At 42.1% G+C, this 12,875-nt stretch overlaps 1 protein-coding gene across 1 annotated transcript; it reads right to left on the bottom strand.

The window, feature by feature from the left end:
• Positions 1-360: 360 nt before the first annotated feature.
• Positions 361-8,464, bottom strand: LOC124042914 (ras-related protein M-Ras-like). Its single transcript, XM_046361052.1, has 6 exons — positions 8,196-8,464; positions 3,167-3,384; positions 2,744-2,897; positions 2,316-2,415; positions 1,611-1,690; positions 361-1,105 (listed from the first exon to the last, which is right to left on the bottom strand). Exons 2-6 carry the CDS (start codon positions 3,360-3,362, stop codon positions 1,006-1,008), a joined length of 630 nt encoding a protein of 209 aa, XP_046217008.1. The 5' UTR covers positions 3,363-3,384; positions 8,196-8,464; the 3' UTR covers positions 361-1,005.
• Positions 8,465-12,875: the final 4,411 nt, after the last annotated feature.

A 12,875-nucleotide genomic window follows, 5' to 3' on the forward strand; every position in this document is an offset into this window, starting at 1 on the left:
GTTTAAAGCTTGGGAAATCTTTTTGTATCCAAATCCGGCTTTAAACTTCTTCACAACAGTATCTCGGACCTGCCTGGTGTGTTCCTTGTTCTTCATGATGCTCTCTGCGCTTTTAACGGACCTCTGAGACTATCACAGTGCAGGTGCATTTATACGGAGACTTGATTACACACAGGTGGATTGTATTTATCATCATTAGTCATTTAGGTCAACATTGGATCATTCAGAGATCCTCACTGAACTTCTGGAGAGAGTTTGCTGCACTGAAAGTAAAGGGCCTGAATAATTTTTCAGTTTCCCAATTTTTCAATTTCCCAATTTTTCAGTTTTTGATTTGTTAAAAAAGTTTGAAATATCCAATAAATGTCGTTCCACTTCATGATTGTGTCCCACTTGTTGATTCTTCACAAAAAAATAGTTTTATATGTTTATGTTTGAAGCCTGAAATGTGGCAAAAGGTCACAAAGTTCAAGGGGGCCGAATACTTTCGCAAGGCACTGTACTAACAGCCACATCCTCCCACTTCTCTTCAGGTCCCCAAAGCCAAATCCTCTTATGCCTGTGGCTAGTGCAGATAGAATATACTTCATAATCGTCCTCTTTATCATTTCAGAATTTAACATTCAACACCATGGAGAACTTACAACCACAACACAAAACACTCAGATCATAGGTCCCTAACAACATCTAACGTCACATCTCCCCACCCAGGAGAATACCTTGATGTCCACCTCCACTTCCATGGAGAGCATCATCACTGCACTGTCTGGAAATCAGTTCATAAGGAGCTCTTCCGGGAGTGCTTTTTTCTGACCAATTAGGGGAAGCGGGCAGACAATGATGCCCCTGTAAGACCCCACTTGGCCATGCCTTGGAGTGAGGGATTTTCTTTGACACCGTAACAGTCAAAAGTCAGTTCCTTATCTCCCCCAATTCCCCCTCCAGTTGTTGGTTACTGCCAGTCCGCAGTTCTCTCTAATATCATTGCTAGCAGAGGCGACACCATCACAAGATGACACAGTGGACTTTGTGAGAACCCGTAGATCGTTCTCCTCGCCACTTCATCTTCTTCTTCTTCTTCAGGCTCCTCTCTGGAATCTGCTGCCTGCACAGGAGGAAGAGAGAGAAAGACCGAGCAAAATAGAGAGAAGGGATGGGGGAGAAAGAGGGTGTAGAAAAAAAATAATTTGTAGGAAAGGAGGGTATGTAAAGGAAGGAGTAGACAAGAGAAGGACAGGACAAGAGAAGGGAGCGTGAGGGTTAAAAATCAGATAGTCTTGCTGCTTGGCTAGAGGGCCTCAAAGTCTTTGTGGTACTCTCTAAATGCCTGACAAACAGATGAGTGGGCCCTCCAGCAGGATATGACCACACCGAACATCAACACATAATGGATTCCTCTGAAATTACATGTCTGTTGATTCAGGACATAGCTATAGTTTTCCCCCAACCCTTTAACAGACTTTTGCTGGCATTCATGCCATATACAGTATATTTGCAAAGGGAAACCAAAATGGTGGTTCTCTATTATTCAAGCATGAATTGAATCCAATATAATGATCAAGCCTATACAATTCTTAAACATAGCCTTCGAGTCTAGTAGTTTGGCCGACCTTATAACCCTGACTAGTTCATGAAACGCCTTGTCCACATTCATAGGGGGATCCTTGGCACTTGTCTCAATGTACGTGATCTGTGAAAAAACAAAACACATTGATCAAACATTCAGGAAAATGACATAGTACACAAGCAAAGAAATAAAAGTCTCCAACTTTGCTAGTGCTACAAGGTATACACAAATACTAATGATGCTTTTCCAGCTCATAACAAGAGATGCAAATTTTGCAAGTAAAAAACAAATGTAAGCTTAGATCTGCAAACCCAATTTTATACACTCTTACACTGTTCTAAAACAGTAAATGCCAAGCTTGGCTATACTTGTGATTTCCCCCCCACCTCCACCACAGAGCCTCCGTGCAATCTTTCCCCAGAGGCCTATATCACACCCTGTAGCTAACTGAGTCAGCATACCTGCCTGCCCTGCACCCAAAAACCTCTCCCAGGGACAGCAGCCCAGAACACACAGCCCATAGAACAACCTGTCACTGACAACAGCAGTGGGGAAAGGACTTCTACAGGTTCAACTATGGCCCGGACTTTTTCCTGACCATGAAAGACTAGCCAAAATGATCCATTCAGACTTAATCAAGAGTACATTAATCAATTTGGACACTGTACTGCATCAAACAAGATATTCAAAACAAAGGATTCAGACATCAAGCTGCCCCACTCCTTGTCTGAGCTGACACTGTACTCACATTGTGTTTGGCAGCCATTTCCTGCCCCTGGTCGCTGGTGATTTTGCGGAGGTGAACCAAGTCCACCTTATTGGCCACCAGCACCATGGGGAAGGCCTCCCTGAAGGAGAGCAGAAGGAAAGAGAAGGACTTAAGAGCAGATGTATCTCATTCAACATAACATGTGTACAGTTACACCACTACACAGCTGACAACCTGACTGGAATGAAAACATTGGATGGGGAAGGACTTGTTTAACTTTGTCGTGAACAAGAGATACAAAAAAGAAAAGCATGTGTAGATGAACCCTTGAACAGTGAGAGTGTTAGAGGGAACACACAAAAGATTGCGGCAGACAACCCAGTCGGAGGCATTCGTTACAGTAGCAGCAGTCTCGTGTAGGTGTCTGGCCCATAAGGCACGCATCATTATCAAGAGCTGGGCCTCACCTGTCTTTGACCCTGAGGATGAGCTGGTGGAAGCGGTCCACATGTTCAAAGCTGGCCTTGTCTGTCACAGAGAACACGATGAGGAAGCCATCCCCCGTCCTCATGTACTGCTCCCTCATAGCACTGAACTCCTCTTGGCCTGCTGTATCCAGCACTGTGCAATTACACACATACAGGTACCAGTGTTACGGGTTTTACAAGACGCTACTGTGAATCAACTTCTTGCTTGTTTTCATATGAATGATTGGAAAAGCGACAAGCTATCAATTGCAAACAAATGCACATATTGTATAGGTCCAAATCTGTGAAGCTATATGGGAATACTGTGCCACAACAGTATGTTTCATTAAAATCCTAAACATAATTGATAAAGGACACCAGCCCTTCCTAACCCAGAGAGACAGTGAGAAAATGTCTCCATACCGTCCAGGATGGCCCACTGTCCATCTATCTCTGTGTGTTTCAGGTAGGAGTCCTCGATGGTGGGGTCATAGTCAGACACAAAGATCTTCTGAAAAAACTGGATGGTGAGCGCGCTCTTCCCCACTCCACCATCCCCCACCACCACCAGCTTGTACGTGAGGAGGTTGTCGCTAGGCACCGCGCTGCTGGTTGCCATGGCGACAGGCGGCTGGCTATACCTGGAACACAGCAGGAGAGGGAGGGAGAGAGAGATGAGGAGTATGAGACTGCTGCTGCTAATTCATAGCCAGGGAGACCAGAGTACACAGAACCATGCATCACACCAGTCCCTCAGAGAGAGATCAGCTAGCTATCGACACCTCAGTCAATCTCAGCTAGAAGGGCTTGCCGAAAGTGCTGTAGTAAAGAATAGGAAAAGATGTATATAACGTGTGTAATAATACTGTAATAAACCAAACACCTGAGCAGCAGAGCCTTTTAGATATAAATTAGTTTACTGTATATCACTGAGCTGGAGAAAACCCCCCTGGTCACTGATTGGCTGTCTGTATGAGGAAGTGCCTTGCATAGCCAGCCAGTCAGTAGTGTAACGGCGAGGCTCTCCCTCCCATTATGTAAGCTATTCCGTTTTCTCCTTATGAGACGGACAGAATAGCATGGGGCACCAACCACACTCCCAGCACCATTATGAGCAGGGGAAATACGGTCTAGACATATTGATTACTGTGCTTTGTAATTATGGCTTTCGGGAAAAAAAGTAAAGTCTGACTTCTCTGAAAGAATGGCCTCTAAAGGAACTGTGATGGTGCAATTTCACCAGCTTCCACAAAAACCTACTCCAGATTCAGATTCACTGAACAGATTGGTTTAATATTCTGTTGCCTGACAACGTTTTCCCATCTCACACTTTATTTAAAATGGCTGTTTTTCTACTGCGATTTAGTAAGAACCTGGTCCTTCAAAAACATGGACACATTACAGCAAATTCTTTCATGAACCCAATGCTGTATTGGCAAAAGGCAACAGCTTTCACAAGGCATGTCAAGCAACTAAGAGAGTGGTTGATAAACAAGGAAAAGCAAACTGAGGACAACTAGCTTGAAAAACAGCACAGACTGTGGTAGTGGTCATCCCAAACCATTAAAACTGTTAGAACTTCCTCCAACAGCAGGATAGTGTGAGGGAATATGCTTGATTGTCTTAGAACATGCCTGACCTCAAGCTGCATAGGAGGGCAGGCTAAGGGTAGAGGACAGGCTGTGCATGCATTCAGAGAACACAGCCTTGGCTCAGCCCAGGCAGTGGGTAGAGAACATGGCAGTGGGCCGCAGGAAACAGCTGTCAGCTGGTGACGGCAGCACTGCCACCTTCCTGCTCAACACAATAGAGGGAAGGAAAGACATTTCCTTCCTCAAGCGGCCCAGTCAGAACCCTGGAGAAGGATATACTGTAGGAGCTCCCTGCCTCCCTCACAAGGGAACAGCTAGCTAGAAGGAACAGCCTGCACGCCCCAAAACATACTTTACCACTTCACCAGTCAGATGAAGGCCCCCAAAAATTGTCACGTCATTGGTCTATGACTTGGGTGACTGGGCCTTTCTCTCTGCTTCCGCATGGCAAGCGGAGCGCCATGTCTAGGTCCAAAAGGCTCCTTAACAGCTTTTACACCTAAGCCATAAGACCGCTGAACAATTAATCAAACGGCCACCCACATGATTGCATTGACACCCCCTCACACTTTGTTTTTAACACTGCTGCTACTCACTGTTTATTATCTCAAAATGCACGTGGGCCAATCAGTTGTGTTGTGACAGGTAGGGTTGGTATACAGAAGATAACCCTATTTGGTAAAAGTTCAGCCTCAGAGTTATCAGCCTCAGAAATTGCATCCCAAATAAATGATTCATAGAGTTCAAGTAAGGCACATCTCAACATCAACTGTTCAGAGGAGACTGTGTGAGTCAGACCTTCATGGTCAAATTGCTGAAAAGAAACCTCTACTAAAGTACACCAATAAGAAGGATAGACTTGCTTGGGCCAAGAAACACGAGCGAGACATTAAACCGGTGGAAATCTGTCCTTTGGTCAGACGAATCCAAATGTTAGAATTTTGGTTCCAACCGCGGTGTCTTTGTGAGACGCAGAATAGGTGAAGGGATGATCTCCACATGTGTGGTTCCTACTGAGAAGCATGGAGGAGGTGGTGTGATGGTGCGTGCTTTATTTAGAATTCAAGGCACACTTAACCAGCATGGCTACCACATCCCATCTGGTTTGCGCTTAATGGGACTATCATTTGTTTTCAACAGGACAATGATCCAACACACCTCCAGGCTGTGTAAGGGCTATTTGACCAAGGAGAGTGATGGAGTGCTGCATCAGATGAATGGCCTCCACAATCACCCAACCAGATTGAGATGGTTTGGAATGAGTTGGACCGCAGAGTGAAGGAAAAGCAGCCAACAAGTGCTCAGCATATGGGAACTCCTTCAGGACTGTTGAAAAAGCCTTCCAGGTGAAGCTGGTTGAGAGAAGGCCAAGCTTGTGCAAAGCTGTCATCATTGCAAAAGGTGGCTACATTTGTTTAACACACTTTGTTTCCTACATGATTCCATGTGTTATTTCACAGTTTTGATGTCTTCACTATTATTCTACAATGTAGAAAATCGTTTAAATATATCTTTATTTACTTATGTTTATTTCGTCAATATTTTCTTAACTATGTCTTGAACTGCATTGTTGGTTGAGGGCTTGTAAGTAAGCATTTCAGAGTAAGGTCTACAACTGTTGTACTCGGTGCATGTCACATATAACATTTTATTTGAAGTACCGCTGATCACCCAATATATACCATTTCTTACCACTCAAGTCCAGCTCAGATCTGTCTCGCTCATCTAGGATTCTCACTTAGGTACTGACGGCTGAACAATGACCAAGGGAGTGCTACCTAATGCCCTATAGACAGGAAAACGTACCTAGATGTCCAGTAAAGGGTGTGTCATCATCACCCCTACTACTAGGGTGGGGTGCCAACTAAAGTCCTGTTGACTGTACATGAGGTCTCATGATTCTGCATACAAATTAGATCACTAGTTTATGGGGCTTCATCTGTGATGACTCCGTGGCAGTGTGGAGCATCACACTCTAGTCATACCACCTCTGGTCAACTACCCTGCTTCTTTCACATCAACTGCAAGTGTACACAATCACATAATGGACATCTCTGTACTGGACCGCTTTGTGCTCGGTACTCTAGACCACGTGTGTCAACTCATCATTTAATCTGATCAGAAATCATGGATAACATATTTTGCTACTAAAAGACTGACTGTACATAACTTGGTAAAGAGTAGGTTGTGGCTTAAGATAAGATGCCTCTTCAGTGAATCAACGTTGGCCTACCTCACCAGGCTGCAGTCAGTCAACTTTATGTTGTATTTCATACAGTAACACCTTGTGAGAGTTCTTTGGTTGACACGGCTCAATAAACATGCTTCTCTAAAACAAAAGAGTTCAAGCTGCTTTGATCAAGTTTAAATTAAAAATGCAGTACCTTCAGTGGCATTTGAACTTCTTTGATTGAATAACAAGTGAAAAAGCTTCACCATCATGCCACTCTTGTTGCAGAATTATCTGGTGATTTCACTAGGCTATTAATAGTCAGATGAATATCTGTAGCTATTATTGAAGGTTGCCTTATACATCAGACTGTTACCGTGGTTACACCATGGCTATTCAGTCTGAAAGAAGTCACGCTAAAAAAAAGATACAAGTCTACATGCCAGAACGTTAAATAAAATGATATTTTTAAAACTTCACCAGTTGTCCGTGCTGTTGGTCCCTTTGACGGCAAGAACAGGAGCTAAAATGTCCACAGGAAAGTCATATTAACCTGACTTCTTGGGGCACCAGTCTGTATATGGCTCTGTCAGCTTGTATTTCCGGTTTGCATTTTCAATCTCCTGATGCATTGCACGTGATGCACAATATGTAAACAATAGTAGAAGGTAACAGTTAGAGCATTGGGCCAGTAACCAAAAGGTCACTCGTTCGAATACACCAGCTGTCAAGGTGACAAATAAGGTGAAGTGTCTTACCCTTGAGCAAGACACTTAACCCTCATTTGCAAATGAACAGAACCATATACTGACCAGCAAATTGAAAATCAGTCTAATAACACTTCCCTGTGGATATTTTGTCTCAGATCACCTCTGACATAAGGAACCAAATTAAAATCAGAACACAACAGGTAAGGTAAGTACAAATTAGGTTTATTCAACATTCTGACTTGTAATGGGACTGCTTGGAAATGTTGAGCCTACATGTTAGAGACGAGAGTATAAGTCCTCCTTCCACTCAATTGGATTCTAAAAGGAACGAATATATTGAAGGCTGCATAATGGTGGGTGACCTCATCCTATGATGTGGAGCCTGAAGAATCCTTCAATAGAAATTCCGTAATGATTATAATGCATCTATTCATACATGCCTAGTTGAAAAGGCTCGTGTTTAGTATAAACTTTGTAACAAAGTAGCTAAATGTATCAATAGCGTTTATGTATCAATAGCGTTTATGTTTCATTTCATTTCTTGCAAAGTATGATAATTCTAATGGAACGTAGATTAAACACTACTAGGCTACGGTTTACTTCCTCCCTGACAAAACTTGACAAGATTATTATCATGTTTTTAACTAAATCAGTGATGTATAGGAACTGCTGTAGAGTTACCGCCCTTGGATAAATGATTTTTGTTGCTTCTTGAATGTCAAATCTTTTAGAGAAGTTTGCTGCATCAAGCAATTTCCGCAAATGGAATATTGGCGTCCATTTCTTGAATCAGAGGCCCCTCAATATTACAATGTTGTAAGAATTTAAGTCCACAGTGAAATTGCAAAAACCCAAGTCAAATTAGATAAATATTTACCAAAGCATGGTACAAAACTTGATAAGATTTACAAAGAATGTTTACGTAGCTGCGATGTAGTGGCAGCCTAAAACGAACGACGACAATTTCAGCAATAACTTACCAATATTATATGATATACGATGCCGTGAAAGAACGCTCCAGCAACCACTTCACGCACAAATATTCCTCATCCCTCTCTCTGTCCGTTACCTCAAATCATTGCCATCATTTTACCTTCGTGACCGGAATGCGCCTCACATAACCGCGATGCAATCCGCTATGTAGCAAATCTTTATATTGCAACAGCTGATACTAAAAATAGAACGGCCTCATAGGGGTGGACACTTGTTGGTTAAAAATGTTTTCCTTCTTCATCATGTCATGACTGAAATAAAAATGTAGTCTACATGTAAAATACTTTAAGCCTTCTCAAGAATATATATTTTTTTTCTAATGCCAAAATCAGTTGATTTGTTTTTTGGAATGCCCCTTTTTGAGAAAGTGGACTGTTCCGTTTTGTCGACGCCCCCCCAGACTGGTTTAAAGACATACTTTTGTCTAAATCAGGAATGGGCCCTTTTTGTAGCCCCAAAATGTTTGTCTCTGCCCCATGGCAAAATGAGTAATTATTTGAAATTAGTTATAAACTACAAAATCTTCTCTCAGTTATAGAATTACTACATTGTTTCTCCAACCCATGTCAAAATGTGTAGAATTGCATGAAATTAACTTTTTTTTTAAATGTTCTCTCCACTGTCAAGAGGTGGTCCGCTAAAATGTTTTACTAGCAAGTTTCTCTTTGGGCTAGGGTATGCACGGATGTGGGTACGCAGACCGGCAAGCCACTGCTACCCCTTATGATGCGTCTGCTAAATGACTTAAATATAAATGTAAATGATGTGTTCAGATTTTTTTTATGGCCCCCACCCTCATCAAAGTTACCCATCCCTGGTCTAAATTCTAAGGTGGAGTCTCTGAGTAGGACATTTGAATGAACATCAATATAGCTTTTGTAATTATTTTATTGACCATGAGACTTGATTAGTGGCAATGTTTGTCTAATTCATTCTATTTATATGGTGCACCCATCGCTAAATTCATGAATTATAGCCTATGGCTCAACTAAAGATCTCTCATAATGCATCACATGAAATGTATAAAATGAATCATATGTGACTCTGATTACACTGATCATGAAACAAATAATAGAGGTACATGTATACTTCCTATTTAAAAGGCAAAATAGACTTTCAGCCTAAATAGCCTGCTTGACAAAAACGGGGTTTCAGCTAGAATGGAGGTCAGGTGATAGGATCAGATTAATCAAGTGTGTGTGTGTGTGTGTGTGTGTGTGTGTGTGTGTGTGTGTGTGTGTGTGTGTGTGTGTGTGTGTGTGTGTGTGTGTGTGTGTGTGTGTGTGTGTGTGTGTGTGTGTGTGTGTGTGTGTGTGTGTGTGTGTGTGTGTGGGTGTGTGTGTTTGTGCGCATGTGCACATATGCATGTGTGTGTTTGTGTGAGGTGGCAGTAAACTAGAACAGATACAATTTATTATGATATTTTTCTCTCCATACTTCCTCTAAACAACATCTATACTGAACAAAAATATAAATGCAACATGCAACATGCAACAATTTCAACGATTTAACAGAGTTACAGTTCATGTAAGGAAATCAGTCAATTGAAATAAATACATTTGGCCCTAATCTATGGATGGCCTGGGAGAGCATAGGCCCACCCACTTAGGAGCCAGGGTCACCAACTTGGGAGCCAGGCCCAGCCAATCAGAATGAGTTTTTACCCACAAAAGGGCTTTATTACAGACATAAATACTCCTCAGTTTCATCAGCTGACCGAGGTGTCTGGTCTTAGACAATCCCACAGGTGAAGAACCCAGATGTAGTTGGATGCATTGCCAAGTTCTCTAAAACGATATTGGATGCGGCGTATGGTAGAGAAATTAACATAAAATTATCTGGCAACAACTCTGGTGGACATTCCGGCAATCAGCATGCCAAATGCATGCTCACTCAAAACTTGAGACATCTGTGGCATTGTGTTGTGTGAAAAAACTGCACATAACATTTTTAGGGTGGCCTTTTATTGTCCCCAGCACAAGGACCAGCTGTGTAATTATCATTCTGTTTTATCAACTTCTTGATATGCCCCACATGTCAGGTGGATGGATTATCTTGGCAAAGGAGAAATGCTTACTAACACGGTGGTAAATACATTTGTGCACAAAATTTGAGAGAAATAAGCTTTTTCTGAGTATGGAACAGTTTGGGGATCTTTTATTTCAGCTCACGAAACATGGAACCAACACTTTACATGGTGCGTTTCTATTTTTGTTCAGTGTATATTGATTCTACAGATAGATACAGACTGGTCCCTTTCTCCTTGAGAGAGAAAGAGAGCGAGGCTAGCTAGATATGGGTCTTTTCTACCATGAGGACAGCCACTCTTGTGTTCCTCTGTGTACCATATTCATGTGCCTAGGCTGGGCAATTACAATCTCACCCCCTGCATTGTTTTATATTGTGTCCACTACATGAAAAACAAACAAAGCCCGAGGTGAACAAGATGTGGGAACATAAGCACCCTAAACCTTGGGAATACTGATTGGAGATCAGATGATGTTCCTGCCACTGTTCACACTGTAACACATACTATATTTTACTCACAATTCTGTTGAGTGGTGTGCATTTATAATGTTAGTTGATCTTTAATTTTAGAGCTGTTGAAATTGCAGTAATTGTTTCTTACAACAAAAACACACACCAATATCACAATAGATATGGTCAGATATTGTCATGTTTACAAACATGCTTTTCTCAGAGAAGGCCAACATGAGCTGGTCTTCAACGAGAAATCACTGAAAATATATTTTATTAATTTTTATCTTAAAAGTCCATGGAGCTTCACCTTCTTAGGGCTCAACTGTAACACACACACATACACACACACACACGCACGCACGCACGCACGCACGCACGCACGCACGCACGCACGCACGCACGCACGCACGCACGCACACACACACACACACACACACACACACACACACACACACACACACACACACACACACACACACACACACACACACACACACATTTGTACCATTAAGTGGTTATTAATGGTGGGGTGCAGACCTGTGGCAGGGAAGGTGGCAGCGATAGGTTCAATGTGATTGTGAATAATCTGATAGGGTAAGGGTGCTGTGCTGCTTGATATCAGGATTGGCTTCATAAATAAGTCATACATTAATAAGTCATACAGATGCTGTTGCTGACTTTTACATGACTCATTACAGTGGCTAATGGGCATGAAATGAAATGGACAGCTCTCTCTCTCCCTCTCTTGCTGTGTGCAGCAGTTCCTGGAACATCTCATATTGATGTTCTTTAGTTAAGAGGGAGGGGGGGGCTCACTCAAGCCTCCCCTCCCTTCCCTCAGCATGGTGAATTGCGTTAGTGCTTGTCAGGCGTACCGGAAACAAATGATCTATTCAACACTTACTGTTTTCCAGTAAACTGCCATTCCCCTTTATTCTTATGTAATTATGAGTAGATACACTGAGTGTACAAAACATTAAGAACACCTTCATAATGTCTTTCTTTTGCCCTCAGAACAGCCTCAATTCGTCAGGGCATGGACTCTATAAGGTGTTGAAAGCGTTCCACAGGGATGCTGGTCCATGTTGACTCCAATACTTTCCACAGTTGTGTCAAGTTGGCTGGGTGACAGACCATTCTTGAAAAACGGGAAACCGAAAAACCCAGCAGTGTTGCAGTTCTTGACACAAACCGGTGCACCTGGCACCTACATACCCTGTTCAAAGGTATTTAAATATTTTGTCTTCCCCATTCACCCTCCGAATGGCTCACATACACACAATCCATGCCTCAATTGTCTCAAGGCGTAAAACTCCTTCTTTAACCTGTCTCCTCCCCTTCATCTACACTGGTTGAAGTGGATTTAACAAGTAACATCAATAATGGATCATAGCTTTCAGCTGGATTCACCTGGTCCGTCTATGCCATGGAAAGAGCAGGTGTTTTAATGTTTTGCATACTCAGTGTACAATAGCAGGATACTACACCCTTCTCTATCCTCGAAAGAGATTTTGGTCATAAAAACATTTTGGAAAATGAATAGAAAACATAAACAATAATCCCTCGGATAGCTCTGGTACTGGGAACCCATGTTCGGAACAACATCATGAAAAGACAGAGACTAAAGAGGTCTTGGAAACCTCAAAGAATGGTTTCCCTGTTTAACGAATGGACAAGTTCACTATAGACTGTAAATTATTTGGAGGCAATCATGTTCAAAGGGCGCTAGATTGACCAATTGATCTTCACTCAAACTGATTGATTGCTCAACCGATGAAGCAAGAGGTGATCTTAATTTGATTATTGATTTAAATTTTACATATGTTTGTGTGAGGGACATATTTCTGAGACTGTGCTTACTTACAAAATTGTATTGATTTGAACAACATGACCCTTTGGCCAAATCATGCTTTATTTCGGTGATATTTTCAAGTACCCCTGACTGCAGTGTGCAGTTCGGGACGGAGTCAAACATTTGACTCCACTCAAATTTAGTGTTTTTTTTGTCCATCTAAGGTTTGACAGTCACACACTGGAAGCAAACACACACGTTTGTGCATATCACACGTTGAATACAAACGTATTTCATTTTTGAAGATTGTAAGAAATATTATATAAAGTGGTACCAGCACATGTGTTGTAACACTTTTTGCTTCTTGCTATATTTGAGACAAGCTACTGATATT

Source organism: Oncorhynchus gorbuscha, linkage group LG09 (assembly GCF_021184085.1).
Source record: "Oncorhynchus gorbuscha isolate QuinsamMale2020 ecotype Even-year linkage group LG09, OgorEven_v1.0, whole genome shotgun sequence".
NCBI classification, from domain to species: Eukaryota; Metazoa; Chordata; class Actinopteri; order Salmoniformes; family Salmonidae; genus Oncorhynchus; species Oncorhynchus gorbuscha.

What these genes read in the sequence shown, in the direction of transcription:
- LOC124042914 (XM_046361052.1), bottom strand. Translation starts at nt 3,362, where the DNA reads ATGGCAACCAGCAGCGCGGTGCCTAGCGACAACCTCCTCACGTACAAG. An exon ending in ACAGTGGGCCATCCTGGACG is followed by an intron (nt 2,898 to 3,166) that starts GTATGGAGACAT and finishes GTAATTGCACAG; the next exon opens with TGCTGGATACAGCAGGCCAA. An exon ending in ATCCTCAGGGTCAAAGACAG is followed by an intron (nt 2,416 to 2,743) that starts GTGAGGCCCAGC and finishes GCTCTCCTTCAG; the next exon opens with GGAGGCCTTCCCCATGGTGC.